This window comes from Leptonotus elevatus, chromosome 16 (assembly GCF_054856555.1).
Source record: "Leptonotus elevatus isolate MCC_2025b chromosome 16, RoL_Lele_1.0, whole genome shotgun sequence".
NCBI lineage: Eukaryota > Metazoa > Chordata > Actinopteri > Syngnathiformes > Syngnathidae > Leptonotus > Leptonotus elevatus.
Genome location: NC_141254.1, coordinates 8,415,186 through 8,437,553, shown reverse-complemented (window position 1 = coordinate 8,437,553; position 22,368 = coordinate 8,415,186). Strand labels below are relative to the sequence as shown.

At 42.8% G+C, this 22,368-nt stretch overlaps 2 protein-coding genes across 4 annotated transcripts; both read left to right on the top strand.

Annotated features, from left to right (window-relative positions):
• The first annotated feature begins 197 nt into the window (after positions 1 to 197).
• rbm27 (RNA binding motif protein 27) lies at positions 198 to 15,657 on the top strand. 3 transcript variants are annotated; one of them, XM_086057677.1, is made up of 20 exons: positions 198 to 381; positions 1,214 to 1,332; positions 1,626 to 1,753; positions 1,834 to 1,913; positions 2,462 to 2,649; positions 2,845 to 3,147; positions 4,892 to 5,119; positions 5,373 to 5,555; positions 6,146 to 6,292; positions 6,395 to 6,548; positions 7,133 to 7,286; positions 7,415 to 7,609; positions 8,489 to 8,584; positions 8,693 to 8,767; positions 8,923 to 9,093; positions 9,221 to 9,325; positions 12,424 to 12,621; positions 12,699 to 12,782; positions 12,873 to 12,992; positions 14,846 to 15,657. In XM_086057677.1, exons 1-20 carry the CDS (start codon positions 323 to 325, stop codon positions 14,942 to 14,944), a joined length of 2,886 nt encoding a protein of 961 aa, XP_085913803.1. In that variant the 5' UTR covers positions 198 to 322; the 3' UTR covers positions 14,945 to 15,657. The 3 variants fall into 3 exon arrangements, with proteins under 3 accessions (XP_085913803.1, XP_085913804.1, XP_085913802.1); XM_086057678.1 differs by having other exon boundaries at positions 8,486 to 8,584; positions 14,849 to 15,657; XM_086057676.1 differs by having other exon boundaries at positions 8,486 to 8,584.
• A 2,659-nt stretch (positions 15,658 to 18,316) lies between these two features.
• On the top strand, positions 18,317 to 20,643 carry pou4f3 (POU class 4 homeobox 3). The gene is made up of 2 exons (XM_086098738.1): positions 18,317 to 18,460; positions 18,672 to 20,643. Exons 1-2 carry the CDS (start codon positions 18,380 to 18,382, stop codon positions 19,611 to 19,613), a joined length of 1,023 nt encoding a protein of 340 aa, XP_085954864.1. The 5' UTR covers positions 18,317 to 18,379; the 3' UTR covers positions 19,614 to 20,643.
• Positions 20,644 to 22,368: the final 1,725 nt, after the last annotated feature.

The window sequence follows — 22,368 nt, the reverse complement described above, 5'->3', positions numbered from 1 at the left end:
ATCCAGCAAAGTTACTTGCTTCAATGTATCTACAAAATGCGGGCAACGTGTTATGTTTTAATAGGCAAATTATAAACCTCTAAGAATATTTTAGCGACTTAAGGTTGGCTAAAGACACGACTAAAGTATAAATACATGCGACGCCTGCGTGCACGACTCATGCTTTTACGACACCAGGAGTGAGTTGACATGCCGTAAAGTGCGTCGGCGCGACCTGCCAGTGAGAGCGAAGGCCCAGAAAGCTTCCAATTTTATAGACGATGAAAGTAGTCGTATCGGGTCTCCGATTCATTTTTTAGACCGCTTTATCGTCCTCATCACGATGATTATAGAGAATGTGGACGCTCTCAAGTCGTGGTTGGCAAAACTTCTGGAGCCAATGTGAGTGTTTGATCGGAAATGTCATTTAGCTCGCACTCTACGTAGCGAGCTAGCGTGCTAGCATCAATGAGGGGGGGTGCTGGGATTTGCTAGAAACTGACCACCTTGGCCGATCGCTTGCTAGGAAGAAACTGTTTGACTCTCTGCTGACTGGGAAAATAACATGCTCACTGTGTTCCTCGCAATGGTTGGACGTTCGAATTGTATAACTTCATTGGCAACTTTACTCTGTAGCACTCCTACAAAGTGCAACACAGCATGCACCATCCTGTTTGCAATTCTTCAAGGATCTTGGAATCTTATAAATCTAAAAATGCGTAAGCATGTTTAAGAGTGGACACTTGCCACGAGTGTTACCATAGTTACCATGTCTCGCGTGAAATGGATGCTTTAGATGACCCTGTTTATAGCAAGATGACATACACATAAATTGCCATCAAGTGTTGAAAGCTTCTTTTGTTTACAGACAGACTTGTGTTTGGATTTCCACTCAGTTGCCACAACCTTAGGCACACACAACAAAATCACTTGCAAACAGGCTTTTAACTAAAATGCTAAGCCCATAACATAAGAATGTATGGCCGGCGCAATACTTAACATTAGTAACATTAAAATGTTGTAACGCGCCACCAACCAAACATAAATAACACAAAAAATGTGTACAGCACACTGCTCTAATTATGGTATCTGCCACTATACGTCGCTGGCATAGATAATATGATCACATTCGGACAAACTAGTCCAATGTTACATGGGATTTTTCTTGTTAGTTTTACTATAGTGTCACTAAAGTAACTAAGGTTTGAACATTGTTTTATGTCCTTATTCGCAGATGTGATGCTGACCCCGCTGCGTTAGCCAATTATGTTGTGGCTCTGGTGAAGAAGGACAAACCGGAGAAGGAGCTCAAAGCGTTGTGTGCCGATCAGCTCGACGTCTTCCTGCAAAAAGGTATTGCCGGTACACTTCCTAATACTCGCTCGCGTCTTTTATCAACAAAACATGTCAGAGAAAAATCGCAAATGTTCGAACTGTGAGGCACACGTTGTAGCCACAACGTACTGCCGTGGTAACGAATCCTCCTGGAAAAAACATAGTTGGCAAGTGTGTGTTTATGGGTTGAATTTGACAGACAATGATTATGATAATTGTGAAAGACACATCAGCATTGATTGCCTCTAATATGCCATTGGAGTTGTAATGATTGATTAACCATAATTTGTTTATTGTTTGTGTGATTCCAGAGACTGTGGGCTTTGTGGATAAACTTTTTGAATGTCTGACGAGCAAGAACTACCACGGTAACCCCGTTGCAAAGGAAGCTCCAAAAGAAGTGGTTAACATTCCTCCAGCTAAATCAGAGGCAGTGGAAGTAAGAAGCAATCAAGTTTCTCCATGTCCATTTTCTGAACATACGAGAGAAATCATTGATTTTGGTTTTGTTTTGGTAAGATTGACACTCCAGAGGAGGAGAGAGAAAACAGGCGGAGGAGAAGTCCTCTGAGGAACCGCTCCGACTTCAACGAGTCCAGGTTTGATTTTTGGGCTCCAAATAAATCTCAATGCTGATAGAACTGCCATTGTGTTGTTGTTATGTGGCCGTATGATTGCGTGAGGGCTTGAACCTATGCTCCTATGGGCTCTTTTGTTTCTAACTGTGGAGAATATCATTTTGTTAGCCTTCTGCAACACAACCTGCTTACCTGTCTCAAACGCTCCAATTGAATTGCTTGTGATTGGCATAAACATTTCTCATGAATGTCCAAAAAGTTGCGCGGGTTAAATTGCAAGCATTTGTCAAAGTAATCTAAATATAAATCCGGGTTTTATACAAACTGCCTATTGAGGACTCCTTGTTTATTGTTTTGAAAATGGGTCTCTCATGTCTGGCATTTAAACGCAACTATAGGATTCTGGAAAAAAGTATTTGTGGGTTTTCATTGGACAGCTATAGCATTGCTTGTGTGTTTTTAAACCAACATTTAACTCACAATATCGTGGAAAACCTCATTTATGTCAGTAATTGAACACATGCATGAAATCTATCTTTTTGTAAACCTGCACGTTTGGGACCACGCAGGAGTCGCGACGACAGGAGGCGGGACGAGCGCAAGAGGCGGGACTTTGATCGTCACGGCAAGAGCAGCGGCGGCGGCGATTCGCACCGCGAGCGGGAGCGTCACGAGCGGCGCAGGGGGAACTCCCGCGGGAGGAGCAACAGCCGCAGCCGGAGCAGGAGTGGCAGCCGGGGGAAGAGCAGGGGACGAGGTGAGCAACAACAAGCGCAGCTCAGCAGATGATATTGTCGTTATCAGGATACAATGTGGACCGCTTTGCATGTACCTCATTTGGGATTTAGCAACACAGGCTGGAATGTGCCTTACTATCCTCAAGGTCGGTTGGTGCGATGTGGCCGCAAGATCGTCTACGTTGTGTTGTGATCCTTTTCTGTCTTTCCGCCAGACTTCAAGTCAAAATTTGAGTTGGAGAGGAAGGACGCGGACGGCTACAACTTGTCGGCCCCGGGCAGGCCCCAGCAGCCTCCCCAGCTCACATCGCCCCTTTTGCCCACCCCCCTGCACCCCTTCTCCACCACCAGCGGCGGGCCGGGACCCTGCGGCGTCCCCTTAGCAACGCACGCGCACATGCCGGACGGCACCACGGACAGCTGGTCCGGCTACTACGGCAAAGCCAGGCAAGACGGCGTCGGCAAGCCCTTCAGCAATACGAACCTGTCACGCAAGCAGCGGTGCAGATGGTACGATGGTAAGTAAACACACACTCATACTTTATAGAATGCATTGAAACTGAAAGCTAATACGCGTACAAATTCATTTGTGATAAACGCTTTAATAGATGGCTGAATTAATCCCGGATCGCATGATCAACTAAAACAAGTGTTGCACATCAAATTTCTTTCTACAATAACAGGTGGAAGTTATGCACTATGACTGATGCCACTATGTGACACACTATCAGACACTTTATTTATTTTTCAATGTGTGTGTGCTGTGGATATGAGTCTACTGCAAACTAAACACACAAATTAAGACTATGGAAGGCGAAACAAAATTGTCAAAAAGTTGGCGTCACTTGATAAGGCCATTATTATTATTATTATTATTATTATTATTAAGCTCTACCGATGCCATGTCTGCTTTACAAGTGGTGTGTGTGGAGGTCAAGACATAGAATATTGCAAAAAATAATAAATACATTAAATAAATAATAACATTTCAATGAAGATAACAAATTAATCAGATTTGTTTTTTTAAATAATAGAAACCCTTTATAAGAGACCCCCAAAAATCTGAACTATAGTACTATGTACTGTATCCAACTTGCTGTTTTAAAAAAAATACAAAACATGAAATGTCAAACATATATATACTCAACAAAATTATAAACACAATACTTTAGTTTTTGCTCCCATTTTTTATGAGATTATTGTGGGTAATCTAAGGGACACCTGTGCCCTAATCATGGTGTCTAATTAGCATCTTGATATGGCACACCTGTGAGGTGGGATGGATTTTCTCAGAAAAGGAGAAGTGCTCACTTAATAATATATAATTTAATACATTATTTTATTAAGTATACAAAAACAAAATGTTTTTTGTATTGGAAGTCTTTACAACAATGCATTCAGGGCAAATACTTATTTGTTATAATATGTTGTAAGGACAGAAAAAAATTGTATATTTGTAGTACCGGTAGTCTTTTTCCGGGGGCTAAATTCACTTGCCCAAATAAAAGCCCTATCTATCCCTAATGAGACCCCTAGTGTGCCCACTGGTCAATATTTTCAATGCGTTGACTGTAGTACATGCATAAGCGTTTATTATTTTTCTTTCTTTCTAATGACACGATTGTAGTTTTCCCATAGGGCTTATTGCTGCTCGTGTTTTCATGACTAATGATCACTAATGTTGATCACTTGGGCTATCGTCCCCAGTGGGGGGAAGGTTCAAACACACCTCTCCAGAGGTAAGCAGAGTTAAAATATCCAACGCCCCTGAAGGCCGCTGCTGGTGTCACTGTCACAGTCGTCAGCCACGAGGGAACGGTTCCGTGCAGTAAATACTGTCTGGCTTAGCCTCTCCGAATCATAAGCAGCCACCATGAGGGCAAATCTTGTTCAGTACAGTGTACAAGTACAGTGAAATCGGCCTTTAGCAGGAGATCAAGACCGAAATAACCAAAAGTAATTGACACCCTACAAAAAAGGTTTAAATGCCACAAGATGTTGTCGAAGCATAATTTTTATCGTAATGAAACTCCTCAACTCACTTCATCCTAGTTCCTTTCACCAAAATGGTGGCATAGCCCGATCCCCCCCCCCCCCCCCCCAGTGGAACTGATAGTTCCTTTAAAACAAGATGGTGGCCAAACACAATTTTTAGTCTATTGGAGCTCCTCAACTTACTTCAACTTGTTCCTATACACCAAGACGGCATTCACAGATTTTTGTAGACGTCAACCGATTTTTTTCTTTTCTCCCGCAATGCAGAAAAAGGATTTTGCGTCCGCGGCGACCTGTGCCCGTTCGACCACGGCAACGACCCGCTCATCGTGGATGACGTCAATCTTCCCAACATCATCCCTTTCCCGCCGCCGCCCGTCATCCCGCCCGGCGGCCTGCCCAAACCGCCGCCCATCACCGAGCCGCCCCCCTCGCTCAGGATACCGCCGCCGCCCTACGGCCAGCCGCCGCCACCTGGCGTCTTCTCCTTGACTGGTCAGTGTGATGTTGTTTTGGAGGCACTTTGCGTGGTGGTCAATTCTACAATACAGTCTAGTTCAGGAGGGGTTATGTTGTGATTTATGAGAAGTATTTAGTTGTGAGTGTATGGGTTTGTTGTGCGCACAATAGCAGAAGCCGTAGTTTGTTCCCTGTATTTCCGCGAGTGTGTGAATGAACCGCTCACGCCCGGCGATGAGCGAAGGCCTGGCTGTTGTGAGACATCAGCTTGGGCTTGTGTCTCCATCAGGACCCCCTCCACTGATCGCAACCAGTGGGATGGAAGCCCCCAACCACCAGTCGGCGATCACGTCGTCGCCTGCCGTGGGGCCGCCTGGCGTGAGGCTGCCGCCTCCTCTTCCTCTGCCTCCTCCGCCGCCACCGCCCTCGTCCTCGTCGGTGTCGCTCCGTCCCCGATATATGCCGTCTGAATGTAAGCAGATCAGAAGCTTGTCACGGGATTTCACCTTTCATCCCTTTCTGCCCGTCCAATTTTCAGCCAGCCACTTGTCTTCATTTATGGTTGTATTTCTGTTTGGGGTTTTTTCACCATGATTTTTGTTTTTGGTTGTTTTGTCTTCAGCAAGCTGCAGTGTCGCCTGTTGACCTGAAAGGGGCAGTGCTACTTTATTTTTGTACATAGTTTTTGGTTTCTGTCAATTGTGTTCTCCCTGCTGTCTCTTTTCATAAATAAGTCAATTCATCAATTTCATCATTTTGGTACTGTCCAATGAAAGGCACGCATCTGGAAGTTGGAGTTTTTTTTCTTATGTGTAACAATTTTTTTAATTTAATGTCACCAAATTTAGAGAGCTTTTCATTGGACAGCCATGCCATGGTTGTTTGTCAGCATCCTATTCGTGATGTCGAGTTTGATTGAAATGACAATGTAAATGCATGACCACGTTTGCCTCCTAATTGGAAGGTTACAGGTTTGAATCTCTTCTGCGTGGAATTCTCCTGGATGAGAGAAATGCGTCGAATCTCTTTGTGGTATTTCAAAGCACCTTTTTGTGTTGTCAGATAACTATGATCCCGAGGCCTACAACCCGGAATCGCCCGGGCTGACCGGAGCGGGTCGTAACCAGTATCGCCAATTCATTCCCCGAGTACAGACGCAGCGCTCCAACCTCATCGGCCTCACGTCCAATGAGGGACAAGGCTCCAGAGGTGCCGAGTAATATTTGACATTCTCAGTGTTCAAATCGTCCGTCCGCCCTTCACAATAGAACACGCCCAATGTTAAAGATTCTGCTTGTTTTTCCCCTTTAGCTGCCAATATTGTGATCCAAACAGAGCCCGCCACGCCCGCCAGCACACCGGGAAGCAACATGTCCTGTTTCAACTCCGAGCAGCACAACAGGAAGAGACCCCTGGGCTGTATGTTGGCTGAGGGATCCTTGGCTAAAAAACCTTGGATGCAAAAGTAAGAAAAGTCTTGTCTTTTGCCTTCCTGTAAGTTTAAGCTTTTTATGCAAAAGGCGACGGCTTACCGCGATTATCAAGCAATAATGGTAAATGTCGCTATTATTTTTGAAAACTTTGATGGCAGTCATCAGGCCTTCACTTGATGCTTATTTGTGGGCCTTCATATGGTTTCAGACCAAACTAGTGCCGTTACTATCGAATATTTTTTTAATCGATTATTCAATTGATTAATCAACTAATTTGATTCATTTTAATTTTGTATTAAACTATATTAATAAAGCCATTTTTATTTTTCCAGATTACTGTTTATTAACCAGTGATTGGTGTTTATTTCGTACTTCATATTCGTATAGTGAATAAAAACCAGGGGGATTGATGTTGTACTATGTTACCGGTTCAGTCTTTGTTTTCCAAAGTAAAAACAGATGTTTGCAAATGTCCTATATTGTTAATATGCTGAAATCAGAGGATTTGGACCGTTTAAAATAGAAAAATGATGCCAAACGATTACACAATAATTTAAATAGTTGTCGATTAATTTGATAGTCAATTACTTGTCGATTCATCGATTAATTTTGACAGCTCTAGACCCAACTTCAACAACAAGGGCGGTTTCCCGAAGAGGAACTTCCACGTGAACACCAAGCTGGAGGTGCGCAACATCCCGCCCGAGCTCAACACCATCACCAAGCTCAATGAGCACTTCAGCAAGTTCGGAACCATCGTCAACATCCAGGTAACGTTTGAAGCAGGAGAGTGAGATTTTGGATCCGCATAAAAATAAAAATAAACTCAAATAGAGAGCATACCTCCTCCAAGGCCAAAAACCCCTCCCTGATTTGTACATTGATTTCATCCATCCAGGTGGTGTTTGGCGGCGATCCAGAGGTGGCGTTAATCCAGTTCACATCCAACGAAGAAGCCTGTCGGGCCATGTACTGCGTGGAGGCGGTTCTCAACAACCGCTTCATCAACATGCGCTGGCATCGCAAGTCCAACATGCCGACCATTCACCAGCTGGAGCAGGGCCCAGCGAACCAGTTGGCCGTCGCCGCTCAGGTAACGAAGGCCCAGTAATGGAGTCATTATAAAAAAAATAAAAAGCATGAAATGGTATTTGGTCAAATGAAGGCCTTAGATGACATTAAGAAGCAACAAATATGATGTGGAGTGGCATTGAAATTGTTTTGTTTTTCGTTGTGCTAAAGAGTCACTATAACACAATGTAGGAAGAATGAATGTGATTAAAAATAGTTGTATTTGTGGGGACTGGCGACTCGTACAGTAATTTACAATGAACAAAGTGGCCTGGAGTTGCTTCATGTTCCAAATACCAGCTATTTGAAACAAAAAATGTATATAAATGTTCCTGTCATCAACGTCCAACATGAAACATTAATGCCACCTAGTAGCAGAAAATGAATTCAACACAAATCTATGACTCAATGTTTCACACTCCTTTTAGCTGTTATCTTTTTAACTTCAAATAACTTGTAATGAATTAATTAGTTACTATAAAATGACTATCAAAGAACTACCACATTTGTGTTTGCTAACCATATTTGTCAATTTTAAGCGTATGAAAAACTTGAAGAAATATTTTATTGTACACTTAGAACAGATATAACGTGCGATTCAATTACGAGTAATAGCGAGGTTAACTATGGAAATCGTGTGATTAATTACGATAATTGTAATCTACTGATAGCCCTAATAATGTATAAGCAGTATATGAATATATGCAGTGTTTGCCACTTACAGTTCAAGTCCAAAATCTGAAAGTCAACAATAATCATTTGTATGCATTGAAAAGTTTGTCGCAAGCCGCATTTAGAAGTAGAGTCTAGTTTGCAATGCACAATGTCTCCCAATGTCTGACCTAATTGTGTTGCTGTGCGCGGCACTTGGGTGGCGCCGGTGCTGACAAACACCCAGAAGGGCCCCTACGTTTCCGCCCCGCTGAAGTCGTCCTCCAAGTGCCCTGGGAAAACGGCCAAAGCGCTGGAAGCACAAGAAGCCCTAAAGAAGAAACAGGCATGTTGCTTCATTTTTTCGTACCAGGGTTGACGGGATGGCGGCGAGGCCGTTGGATGTCAAATGCTGCAATTCGCTTTCCCAGTTGAATGATTTCTTCTCATTCAGGAGACGTTGAAACTACAGCACGACTTGCGGAAGAAGAAGCAAGAAATGTTGAAGACGCAGATTGAGTGTCAGAAGGTGAGAATTACAAGTGCAAACCACATCAGAAGTTGATTGGTCTGTTCACTTCGAACCAACTATTGATTTAGTTATTTTTTGCAAACTGAGGCATGCTAATGTAGCAGAAATATATGAACAAAAATGCGACACGCGTTACTTCCATTTCTTATCAGGCGCTGATCAACCGCCTGGAGAAGAACCGCGGGATGAAACCGGAAGAGCGAGCCAACGTCATGAAGACGCTGAAGGAGCTGACAGAAAAGATTGCCCAGCTCCAGAATGAAATGAATCCCGCCTCCCAGGTCTCCAAAGCCAATCACAACCAGCCCAAGACCAAGACCGACGTGAGTGTTAAAGCTTTCGTAGTCTGGGAAAATGAAACCCTCCAAATAGTCGCTGATGTAGCAAAACGGAAACATGCTAACATAGCACAGCTTCAAGTTAAAGCCACTTTTCAATTCGCACGTGCAGGCCCAGAAGGAGCTGCTGGATGCTGAGTTGGACTTCCATAAGAAGATGAGCTCCGGAGAAGACACGACAGATCTCAAGAGAAAACTGGGCCTGCTCCAGAAGGAGGTAAAACTGCACCGCAGGTTTTTCGGAACCAATTTCTGCTTACTTGGTTTTACCCACGGCCGCAATTCAGTTGAAGCTGCCGTCACGAGAGTGCCTGCTTGGGGTTAGCACTTTGCTAAGGTTCACCGTCTTTGAAAGAACGGGTCTGCAGTAGGGCTGGGTATCGATTCTAATTTCCTTAATCGATTCGATTTCTAGAGTTCAGTTTGATTTGATTTGGATTTTTTTCCAATTTGATTCACTTCAATCTGATATTGATTAACTCATTCACTCCCAGCCATTTTCACTGAAGCAACCCCCTTCGCTCCTGGCTGTTTTACTGGATTTTGACTGCTTTTTGCAAGACCCACAGGATATTGTGTTCTATTGCTCTAAAACCCTGGAACCTACCAAAAGAAAGATTACCGTCTCTTCTTTCATCAGGGAAAAAAATATATTTCTATTTGTTTCCATTTAGCAGCAATTAGCATTAGATTATACAGTAATTTCTGGACTATAAAACGCACTTGACTATAAGCCGAGCTAGCTAAATATGGGGAATACTTGAGTTTGTTACACATATAAGCCGCAGGTGTTTTAATGGTCCTGCTACTTTCTTTTCTTTGAGGGGGCAAATTGTCTTGCTCTTTTTCTTTCTCCTACTGTATTTGGGCTCGCGTGGTTTGTTTTGCTCTGCCTGACGCTCTTGCGCCCCCTTGTGATCTGATGGATAAGCCGCACCTTTGTATTAGCCGCAGGGTTGAATGCAAGTGAAAAAAAGTAGCGGCTTATAGTACGGAAATTACTGTAGCTAAGTTTCATCATTATTCTCAAATCTGTTTAAAACTGTGGGAAAATTAGCTTTTTTTCAACATGGCCCTGGTTGATCCCTTATACTCTGCTGCCACTTGCCGGCCGTTTTTGTAACAACTACCATTTCTTCAACCATTCTCTTGCATCAAAGCCTTCTCTTTGCAAAACATAACAAATGTATAAATACGTCTTTGGGAGCACTGTACTATAAAAAATTTAACGTATTTATACGTTTTTGGGAGCAAATGAGTTAATTTTATATAACGTCAATTCTTCTTAAATGTCAAGGACGTGATAAAAGCTCCGCTAATATTCAATCCCAGAGTAAATTTTAACATTGAAATCAGCAAGGATGAGATCAAAATATATTCATAATTGAAATTCAATAATTGTAAATATAATTTGGAAACATTCTGAATTGTCTAAAAGTGCAATAAGTCAGGTCTTTCATAAATGTAAGAAAATACTTTTCAATTCATGTGAACAGTAAATTTCAGGAAAACTAATGTTGACCTTTAAAATTCTATTTTCTAAAGAATTTATGGGGAAAGAGATTGAATTAATCATCCATCCATCCATTTTCTTAACCACTTGTCCTCACAAGGGTCGCGGGGTGCTGGAGCCTATCCCAGCTGGCTTCGGGCAGTAGGCGGGGTACACCCTGAACTGGTTGTTAAAATAATCAATTCATGGTTTTATGAATGGAGATGGCGTATAAAAAGGAAATCGATTCGATATCCATTATTTTATTTTTTATTGTTTTAAACCCAACCCTAGTCTTTAGTGCCAAGGTTCCAGATCTTGGAGGGTGGCTCTGCAGTGCTCGTTCTCCACTAGGATGGCGCTACAATTAGTTTTTTGGGATTCTTTTCCACATGTTAAAAGATCACCTTCAAGTTTCAGCTCGTTTTGATTGACAATTTCAACTGTCAATTATCACTTCTTAGGTCGAAGTCGAAAATCCAAAACAAAAATAAAGAACAAAGAACTGCACTCTATTTAACAGTCAGTGGGAGTAATAAATGAGGTTTGAAGAAGTTCAGCCATAATGGTCCCTGACTAAAATGGTCCCTGGCCTGATTGGGAAAATGTTTGCTCTTAAGGAAGCACTTGCGTAGTCATCTCAACATGCGCCGTCCCGCTCAAACACAACACAGACGAGAGGCGAGGCTTGTTGTGTCACAACATGCGTCCAACAGGAACGCGGCTTTTGATAGTAACACCCTTCCCAACATGTCTCCCCCACTCCTTCCCGTGTGGGTTCTAAATTAGCTAGTGGTTAAAAAATGCATAGCCCTCCCTCAACCCGAGCACATTAAAAGCGCAGCCACTTTAGCAAGCCCAGAGGAAGAGCTAAATGCTAACGAAGCCCAATCAGACACTCAAGGCCCTCTCGCACCGATGGAGGCCATCTCATTAAAGTTGAAGCCGCCGTCGGCTACAGAAATCAGTCAAAGTGGAGGAGCAAATGGAAGCAAAGGTTTCCGAGAGGTGAGCAAGTAAACTTAACGCACGTGAGATAGGAGCCAAGAAGAAGAGTTTCTCAAAGTCGGGTTCTCCAAAGGGATACGTTGATCAAAAATATTAGGGATGTTCCGTAGGCACTTTTTCTCACACGGCGCAAGTATGACTAGACAGGACTAACAAAGTCCCAAAAATCCATATCTGAAAAAAAATGCCATTTTGTTTTGAAGCGGCCATTTTAGCCATTTGTCATGCTTCTTTAAAAACAACAATTTTCTGATTGCTAGAAAATTTGAGCCCGATAACAAACTTGTCCAAAACTGTCAACTGCATATACAAGACAGAAATGTTGTAAAACAAAGAAATAAAACAAAGCAGAAAATTCACTCCTGAATGTCCGTTTGACTAATTTTGTCTCTAAAAGCCATCCCTTAAAAGAGACAGGATGTCCACCATTTTGTTTTGCAAGCAGCCATTTTGTAAAATTCCAGGGGTCCTTCAAAACTAAAGATTTTGTTCTATTGATTCTAAATTTGTAACACATGATGGTCATTGCATGTGGGTGGAGCATTACAATATATGCCCCGACCCCCACCCACACACACACACACACACCCTCATGGATTTTGGGGTAAAATCCGCCCTCAAACTTACTTAACTCAACTTAGCCAATCAAGTATGTTTTGGTTCTCAGACACTTCAACACTAACTCAACGCAGCTCTGCTTACCTATCAGATTCAACACGATAGCAGGTTTGGAGGAATGTTGATTGCTTCGGCCAGCGCTTGAAAGTGGCGTTGGATCTTGGCCCTGAAGTCTTTTTGTGTCGCCCTCCATGCAGGCAACGCAACTGGGCATCCTGCGATCGCCGACGTGTCGGGGCCGCGGCCGGGGGAAGGTGCCGGCGGAAGCGGGCGCCACCCGGGCCAGGGGCCGCATGGCTTCCGTCAACCGCATGGTGGTGGACCACCGGCCCAGGGCGCTTTCCATCGTGGGGGTCACCCAGGAGGAGAAGGAGGAGCTCACCTCACATTTTGTGGTGAGGACGCAACACAACGAAGGTTGTTAATTGCGGGGAGTTGCACATTCAAAGTCTTTTTGTTTTGTTTTTCCAAGAAATTTGGTGATCTGGAGGATCTGCGAGACCAGGACGCCACCAGTGTCATCATGACCTTCAAAACTCGAAGTGAAGCCGAGAATGTGAGCGGTTGCAAATGATTTCCTGGCTTGTGGACCGCACTTCGCCAGCGTTTGATCTAAACCTTCATTTTTCCACTCGCGTTTGTCTAGGCAGCCAATCAGGGAGCCAAGTTCAAAGGTCGCGTGTTGCAGATTTCCTGGTACAAGCCCAAGACGCCCGCAGTCACCACAGAGCCCGAGGAGGAGGAGTCCAAAGACGACGGCAACACAGTATAACTTTCCGCTTTATTCGCAGAGCTCTACTTTTGTCTAAATGAGGTTCCTCAATTCACATCAACACTATGATGATGTCAAAGCAATACTTGTACATGCATTCAAGTCATGCTGTATGGAGGACCAAAACTGCCAAATTTAAAAATAAATAAATAAATAGGAAAAAAAGAAAAGAAAGAAAAAAACGGATGTAAAAATATAATTTCAAAGTTAAATATAAAAAGTTAAATATAAAAAATAAATATGAATAGAAATAAAAAATAACTATATATATATATATATATATATATATATTATGGTTGTCAAAATTATCGTTAACTTAAAGTGCCTTTAACGGCACTAATTATTTTTTTTATGCTCGATTAACGACCGCCCCTTATTTGGAAAGCCTCAAATAAGGGAATTCCAGTCACGACGCAGCAGAAACGTCCACGTCAAAACTACCCAAGAGAAATGCACTAAAGCTATAAAACTCAATGTTTAAGGAACAGAATGTTAGCTTGGAGGAGCCATTTGGACTGTGTAGCACTTCCACCCGTTCCCTGCTTTGAAAGAACGCACTCGGTTAGCCGTTAGCAACAAGCTAACCGTTGCTCCAGCTCTCCCAAGAAGTGTCCATGGGCGAGATGAGCCGAATGGACGCCGTCTTGTCACTTGGAGTGACCCCAAGCCACTTGATCTTTAGATGTGAAGCATGTTTTACCCAGCAACTCCACAAAATAGCTCGTAAGGGTTAAAGTGAAAGGGTCGATGCGCTCGCTTACAGTAGAGCGGCGTCACATATCGCATCCGAGAACGTATCAAAATAAAAGCATTCAACGTCGTGAAAAGGAGTCACTATAACACAATTTAGCAGTAATAGATTAAATAACTGCATATATTTGTGGGAACTGGTGTCAAGTTGTATTTTACAGTTTTAAAAATGTGGATAATTTCACAAGTTAAAAATGTGTCTGCTCTTAATATGAAAAGAAAAATGCACTGAACTGTTTTTTTTTACAGTACATATTTTAGATTTTTTATTTTTTTATTGAATTTTTATGAAATTACTGTATCAATGACTAAAAAATGTAACCCTATTTAAATTTGGAAAAATTTACATTTTATTGTAAATTTAGATTTAAATTGAGATATTAATGTGCGATTAATCGGCAATTAATTATTGATGTCATGCGATTAATTACGATTAAAAAATGTAATCGACTGACGCCTCTAATATATATTTATATAAGAGTGTTTTCCATTTATGTTTATTTTTTGTATTTTTCAATTATTTATCCCCACACTTTTATTCATTCATTTATTTATTTTTAGTTTTGGTCCTCCATAGTGCTTTGCAACGTTTGAAGTGAAGTGAGTGCAACTTTGGGACGTTTGAGTTGTAGCAGGGCGCTCTTGAATTTTTCAAGCTCAGAGTGTAGCGGCTCGCAGCTAAAGAGCGTCTTTGACCTCGTGAGGGAAGCGACAGGGCTGTCAGGAGGAATCCTCTCCCGAATGATTTTGAGGCCACACTCGTCACCTTAGGGAGCACTTTGTGAGGTCATGTACATGGGGAGGCGTCGTTCCTTCCAGGAAAGCAAAGTTCAAACGTAATTTGTGCGGGGAGTGAGACGACGGTTAACTTTTAAGTTGCTCCATTGAAGGGATAGAGACATATCGGCATCGGCATTTCTTTTTTGAAAAATCTGTCGGCCCGTATTTAAAACTTTGGGAACGCTTGATTTACTTTTCCAGTTAATTCTGTTTTTGTTTGAAGTTAAAGCTGCTGAATGCAGAAAATTGAATTGCCAATCGCGACCGCCATGTGGTCCAATTTGGGAGCAAGTACTGACATGCTTTGGTTTTATCAGCAGAAGGAGGCTCGCTCTTATCTGCCTGGCGAGGAGGAAGAAGAGGAAGAGGACGACGACGAAGATGACAAGTACGAAAGCAGATCTTGGAGACGATGAAGGCGTCCTCACCACAGCGACAAAAGTGCAGATAACCCAAAACGGACCCCCCTCCCCCCACCCCCCTTCCAAGTATTTTCAACAGTCATTTTAAGACTACCGGAAGTAAAGCGTTTGGTTTTTGGAGGCTTCCCTCCAGTCAACAAAACAATCTCACTTGAGCTGAGGAAGGTTCGGTTGTTCGAGATCATCTCGGAGATGAAGTGTGCTTACTTTAACGTTTGGTAATGCACAACATTTGCGTCTACTGTGAAAAGCTATTTTTATACATTACTGTATTTAAGTTTTTTTTTAAAGGAGACAATGTGGTCTCTGTTCAAACACCCAGTTTAATTTATTCCTTCAACTCTTACCTGCTTTTTTATTTGGATGGCTCAGACACTCGCTCATTCAAGTCACTGTTGCAGCATCCCCTGCAGTCCTCCAAGGTGTACTGCACCAATAGGGCGCCAGCTATTTGATTTGGAAATTCTAAAAAAAAAACATTGAACCCACAAATGCTTCTAAAATATATTTTCTCTATTTTATGAATTCATTAAGACCCTTGGTGGACTTCATCGTGTAATCATTTACTGTAAATATTACATCTTTCATTCCTAACCTCGGCTTCTCATAGAAAGACGACACAATAATTCATAAATATCCATAGACAAATGTTTGAATGTAAAAATCAAACCCTTGATTTTAGCATCTATATATTAGAGAGAGGGAAAGAGAGAGAAAAACAAATAATAGAATTTCTTTGCCTTACATCCTTTGGCACTATGACAGATTTTTTTTTTTTAAGGTTTACTTTGTGTGTGTGTGTGTGTGTGTGTGTAAATGTTGTACATTCGCTTTAAAAAAATTGGTAATGTTGATTTTTCTTTTTTGGATTTAGTTTTTCTGTTACTTTAATCAGGAAAAAAAATAATACAGTCCCGTTCAAGTACATCTGGCCCCCTGGAGGACCCCACCCCCCCTCCTCTACTGTATCAAAATTAAATTCTAGTTGCTGTTTACACACACCCTGATGTGGAGTAACTTGATTGCATTTTTTTTCCAGTAGTGAAAAACTAAAACCAAAAGAATATTTATTGATCTTTTCCTGCATGTAAATACACTGACTGTCATTTGGAGTCATCATTGCACCTTGAATACTTTTCTCTTTCTCACGAATTCCGAATTAGTTTCCATTTGGTTTTGAAAGAACAAAGTATCCGGGTTCTTGTATATTCTGAAAAGTTGATCTCTATCCCACTTTTGTTTTGTACTCGTGTGCGCTAATACACCGTAGTGTAAAAAAAAAAAAAAAAACAATGTAAGTTTATCGGATAATAGTTTTGGATTTGTTACTGTTTATATTTACAGGATATGGTTGACGATGATGTATTTTCTTCATGTCATTTTGTTTGTAAAAAGATGGTTTTCTAATTCAAGAGCATGTTTGCTTTTGCCAATAAAGAAAGGAATGGGCCGCTTGCAGGGGGGAAAAAACGAAAGGGGGAAAAAGAAAAACAATTTGATCTTGGGCTAAAAAAAAAAAAACGTTAAAAAAATAACTAAAAAAAAAAAGAAAGAAAAAAACTATTGGCAAATTTGAGGAAAAAAATAAGCAAAAGCATTCCAGGAAATATCATCTTAAACTGCTGTGTTGTCTTGTCATTTTGCACCTCACTTTTTAAGGAGGGGGGGCATTGTACATCACACCATACAGGTGAGCTAACCCAATTTGTCTGACCGTGATGTAGTCCATCACTAACCTTTCCTAGTACAATGACTAAGTCAAAATGGAAGTATTTGCATGAAACACATTGAAGAAATTATCTTTTTTGATCTTTTTTTTTTTGACACAATGAAAACGAAAAGCAGTCAGCTAAATTTATTGTTACCTCAAAATTATGCCATGAGCAGCTAAACCCCTGACAACAAAGGTGAGTGCACCCCTATGTGAAATTGTCCAAACTGAGCACAGTTCCATGTAAATGTTTACTTTGGAGTTGCAGTAGTCATCAGGAACAAGACCCAAAAGCCACACAACACGCCATGACAGCTCCCAAACAATGAGCAGTCAATAATGAATGACCCTGGTGCCTAATAGTGAGGGTGAGAAAAGCGGGAGTTCATGCTTTATTCACAGTCAAATGGCGCTTGGCAGCTTGTGTGTGTCTCAGTAGAGCACTGGAGGAGGAGATCAGCACTCGTAGATTGTAGTCCGTCCTCCGATACTAAATGTCAACTGTGGCATCCATTTTACGGCCCGTGGCATTAAAAGGGTGATTGGGTAGGGGTCAACCACGCCCCCTGGGACAACGGAATATCCAAAACCCTGTTACAGTAAGTGTGGTTGTCCGCCTCTTGCCACCAGTGTCATGAATTTTATCCCTAGTGTGGTAATGGATGCCAACCTGGCCGCCATGCTGCTTGTTGCATTATTGACAAGATGAAAGAAGCGGACATGTGAGCGGCGGCATCAGATGGACTCAAACATACTTCAGGGATTCGCACTTTTTAAACCAAGTGGCTCTGAAAAAATACTGATAGCGGTTTGTACTTTAATATTACGTACTAAAAAAAACAAAATTGTACTTCAAGTATTTACTGTAAGCCACTGTAACATACACAATGGGAACATTTAAATTCAGTGATGCTTTCACATGCCACTAGAGGGAGCCTGCGCCATACTTTGACCATTGCAGATGGGGTTCATTCACGTGAGAGGGATCCAAGAAGCTTTCTATGAAGACTTATTAGGGCAAATCCTGAAAAGCTGGGGGGGGGGGGGGGGGGGGGGGGGGTGATATGAAAATTAAAGTCATAATCTTATGAGAATAAAACGATTTTTTCGGGAGGAAAAGTTGTATATTTGTTCAGAGGAAGGTTGTAATATTACAGAAGTCATCATTTTCAAGAGATTGTTAGATAATGACAAAGGTGCCGCGTGAAGACTTTCAGCACCATGGACAGCTCATCAAGCTGCTCTCCAAGTCACCGAGCTCCCCGTGAAGCATCACTGGCATTGTCATAATGATGATAATAATAACAATAATAATAATTAGTAAGAGTGAATGAATGCTTTACCTCATGAGGATATGAAAAATGGATGGATAGAAAAAATGGGGTTGCACAAGAAGTCTTGAAATTATGAATTTTGGTCTCATTATTATTATTATTATTATTATATATATTTTTTTTATTCTGCCAATTGAATAGGGGTGTGCAGACTTTTCACATCCACCATTCAACTTCATTAGCCATCAAGCAGTGCACATGCTGTTGTCGAGCATGCGCAGACTGGTCCACCTGTTGTAACCGTAGCTGAGTAAACCGTAGCTGAGTAAAGTGCAAGAGGAGGGAGGTGGGGGGCGGGGGGGGGGGGGGGTGTGCAAAGAGACACGCTCAGTCCAGAGCGGGACAACCTGGGGAGAGAAGACGAGTGAGGAAGAAGGCGAAAAGATGATGATGATGAGCATGGACGGCAAGCAGCACTTTGGCCTTCACGAGGGCATGCGCAGAGTGTGCGCGCAAGGGTCCCAGGTAGGTCCGACAACGGGACGGGAAAGGGGGGTAGACGGGTCGGTGGGGGAGAGAGTAATCACAGAGGGAAAAATGTGTAAATGTGATTTGACATGACTTTGTTCCTCCTCCCTCCCTCCCTCCCTCCCTCCCTTCCCCTGGCATCCATGTGAATCTTTATGACCCTCCTCTCCGACACAATTCCCCACTGACTCCCCCACCATGCCGGCAGCTCCAGGCCAATATATTGGGGGGCGGCGCGGAGGAGAGCCTGCTGGCTCGGGCGGAGGCTCTGCAGGCGGCGGCTGACAGCATCCTCATCTCCCAGGCACGGAGAGACGCCAGCTTCCATACCATGAGCGGCGTGGCCTCCTGCACCGCCGCCGCCGCCTCCCCCTCTTCGTCCTCCAGCGTCTCGGCCATCATCGCCTCGCACCATCACCACAACTTCCAGAGCCAGCAGCTGGGACTTCCCCTGGAGGCCGGGGACCTTCTGGAGCACCTCTCCAGCAGCCTGGGTGTGAGCGGGATGGGCGCGCCCGAGCCGGGCGTCGTGACGCACCACCACCAGCACCCTCACCACCACCATCACCACCACTTCCAGACCATGGGCCAGCTGCACCAGGCCATGGCGGCCATGGGCCACCCGCACTCGCACCCGGCGCACGGCGACGTGGAGTCGGACCCGCGCGAGCTGGAAGCCTTCGCCGAGCGTTTCAAGCAGCGGCGCATCAAACTGGGCGTGACCCAGGCGGACGTGGGCTCAGCCCTGGCCGACCTCAAGATCCCTGGCGTGGGCTCGCTGAGCCAGAGCACCATCTGCAGGTTCGAGTCACTCACCCTGTCGCACAACAACATGATCGCGCTCAAGCCCGTGCTGCACGCTTGGCTGGAGGAGGCGGAGGCGGCGCACCGGGACAGGAGCGCCGCCGCGCCGGAGCTGCTCGGCGCGGGCTGCGGCGGCGCGGACGACGCCCGGCGGCGCAGGCGCACGTCCATCGCCGCCCCGGAGAAGCGCTCCCTGGAGGCCTACTTCGCCATCCAGCCCAGGCCGTCGTCGGAGAAGATCGCCGCCATCGCCGAGAAGCTGGACCTGAAAAAGAACGTGGTGCGCGTTTGGTTCTGCAACCAGCGACAGAAGCAGAAGCGCATGAAGTACTCGGCCGTGCACTGACTTCAAGAAAACACCTGGGCTGATTATGACGCACTTTTTCATGAAGGCAGCTCTTCACTTCTGATATGCGGGATTATCTGCTCCAGTTTGCTTCATTTTATTGCACTTCTTCTGGGGGTTGGCAAACTTTGGGGGTCCAGGGAAAAACCCAAATTATTATTCCTAAACCTTTCAAATATAGGCGTGGCAATTAAGACTAATCTACGACTACAATCCATTATCAAAGTAGGCTCATCGACAACTACTTTGATAATCGGTTAATCGCCTCTCAACAGTCTATTATCTCTGACTTATGTAGTTTTCCATGAAAGAAGATGGATCATCTCTCTATTGAATCAAAGTAAGACATCTGACATACTTTGGAAAACAACGATCAACATTTTTGCCAATTTTCCAACAATCCAAATCAATCCATAATCATTTGATATTTGTGAATTTTCTGCATGATTTTCCAATTTAATTTAACGGAAGGTTTCATTTGTCGATAAATCACTAAAAAAAATTGACAAACAAATCAATTATTAATCTTCAATAATAATACATTTAATTTAATCTTTCAACCTAAATCATTTGATCTGAAATTCAATGTATTACTTAAATATATAATGAAATTCAGAGGCAATTGTTAATAATAGTCATGTACAATAAACACTTTCGGAATACGATTGTGTTGAGTTGATGTGAGATTTGGTGAGGAGACACTTGTCGTGTCTGTACGGAAAGGAAAGAAAAAATGAAATTATGCAAGAAAGCAAGAAAGTGGCCTTAAGATGGACACCTGTGGTTCACCCACTTACCACCACTTGATCAAGTTGGCCTATTTGAATCTTCAAAATCATTATCAGAGATTTGAATTGGCTTATGTTTGTTTTATTGTCTCACTTCATCGCTCAGTCCTCACGAGTACTCACTTTAAAAAAATAATACAAAAATGTATTGCGTATTATTCCCCAGACCGCTAAGCTATGGCTCACGGACCCCAGTTTGAGAACCTCCATTTTGAAAGCATTAAAAGGGGACTTGCTGAAGACACGATTGTGCTGTATAATATTTTCAACACACCAGGCACTTTATGTCACATTCAGGGATATGATGTCACTTTAGGTTGGACGAGGGGGTCACAGAAATGTTTGTTTAACAACATTATGGGGCGAACCACGCACGTTTTTCATTCACTTATTCCTTTTGCAAGGCGTCAGACTGTACTTGTCATCATCTGAAAGATCATTATTTTCCACACGTAAACAAAAACGGACTTGTCTAATAATATGCAAAAGCAAATTTACATGACGGCCATAGACGTCAAAACTTTATTTATATATATAACATTTTTTTTTAACTGGTCTCGCAGTGCCATTGGCTGCCACAGAAGTCAAAAATCCATTTGAACTGGAACGGCAGTGAAGGAGTTCATATTAAGAGGAGCAACAACATAAACATCCAAAACGCATCCACAAATACATTTACGAGGGCATCAATAGGAGGTTAAACAGGGTCTGGGCCGTGTGAATAATGGATGCGTTGCTTGATATGAGAAGAGGCTGTGCTGGTAAGTGGAGCTGAAGGCGCGCGCGCGCGCGCGTGTGTGTGTTGTGGCAATGGAGGCGCACTTTAATAATTTACAGGGCAGGTTGTCATGAAACAAGCTCTCATTAAAATGTTTTTGTTTGGGGGGGGGGGGTCTGGCAACTTCCAGCAAATATTGCAAAGCGAGGGGTTGTTGACAGAATAGGAATAAAAGTTACTGATTTTTTTCTTTTTGTCGGGGGGGGGGGGGGGGGGGTCAAAAAGACCCAAAATATTGAACTCATAATTGATCAAATTCAACATAAAGGCATCATATTTTTGTACCCCCAGATGGTTTTACAATAGGCTTAAATAGTGTACAATTGCACTGGCACACAAAATGGCTGCCGGGGTAGGGTAAGGGAATGCAAGAGGGGAGAGTAACCCCCCCCCCCCCATCCTATCAATAATTCATTATAGCCAGTAGCAACAAATGAGAATGAGAAAGACAGCTACCTCGCTATACTCTATTAGTCAGCTTCTATCACCATCATGACAACTCACTATCAACACACGCACACACACGCGCGCGCACGCACACGCACACGTAACCTGAGAATTGAATGATGGATGTCTTCTGAATGGAGATGATGTCCATCTGTCTGAAACTCCCGCATGGAGCGGATAAACGGCATCTACAAACCAAACAAAGCATTTGATTGGCTCGGAAGGGTTCCTAATATTGTGCCTGGATGTTATTCTTTGAGCAGGTGTGCCATTTGTTGCGGTGGGTGGGTGAGAGATTCAAATGGCTTCTTATTGCATGCTGATTTTTATTTTTTTTTAGAGACAAAAAATTTGCGGCATGTGATTAATAATAAATAAATTAGTTGAATAATTAAAATGTAAAAAAAAAAAAGTGCAGGCTGAAAGAGATTTAAATTATTCACTTATTAACTCATTCACTGCCATTGACGCCTATAAACGTCAAAAATTCATTTGAACAATTTCTATCATTTTTCCCCACTTTTGTTAATAAGAGTATGAAAACCTAGACATTTTCAAAAAAAAAGTTTTTTTTTGAAAAAAGAAAAGAAAGGATTATTAAAAATTAGGGGTGACAGGCCGATTAATCACAAACGTTATATCTGTTCTAAATGTACAATCATTTTTTTCTAGGTTTTCATACTCCTGTTAACAAAAGTGGATTTTTTTTTAAACTAATAGAAATAATTCAAATGAATTTTTG

Excerpts from the sequence above, each read along its gene's own strand:
- rbm27 (XM_086057676.1), top strand. The coding sequence starts at position 323 with ATGATTATAGAGAATGTGGACGCTCTCAAGTCGTGGTTGGCAAAACTT. Across the intron at positions 9,326-12,423 it reads TGGGCCTGCTCCAGAAGGAG|GCAACGCAACTGGGCATCCT; the intron begins GTAAAACTGCAC and ends CCCTCCATGCAG. Across the intron at positions 12,622-12,698 it reads AGCTCACCTCACATTTTGTG|AAATTTGGTGATCTGGAGGA; the intron begins GTGAGGACGCAA and ends TGTTTTTCCAAG.
- pou4f3 (XM_086098738.1), top strand. The coding sequence starts at position 18,380 with ATGATGATGATGAGCATGGACGGCAAGCAGCACTTTGGCCTTCACGAG. Across the intron at positions 18,461-18,671 it reads TGTGCGCGCAAGGGTCCCAG|CTCCAGGCCAATATATTGGG; the intron begins GTAGGTCCGACA and ends CCATGCCGGCAG.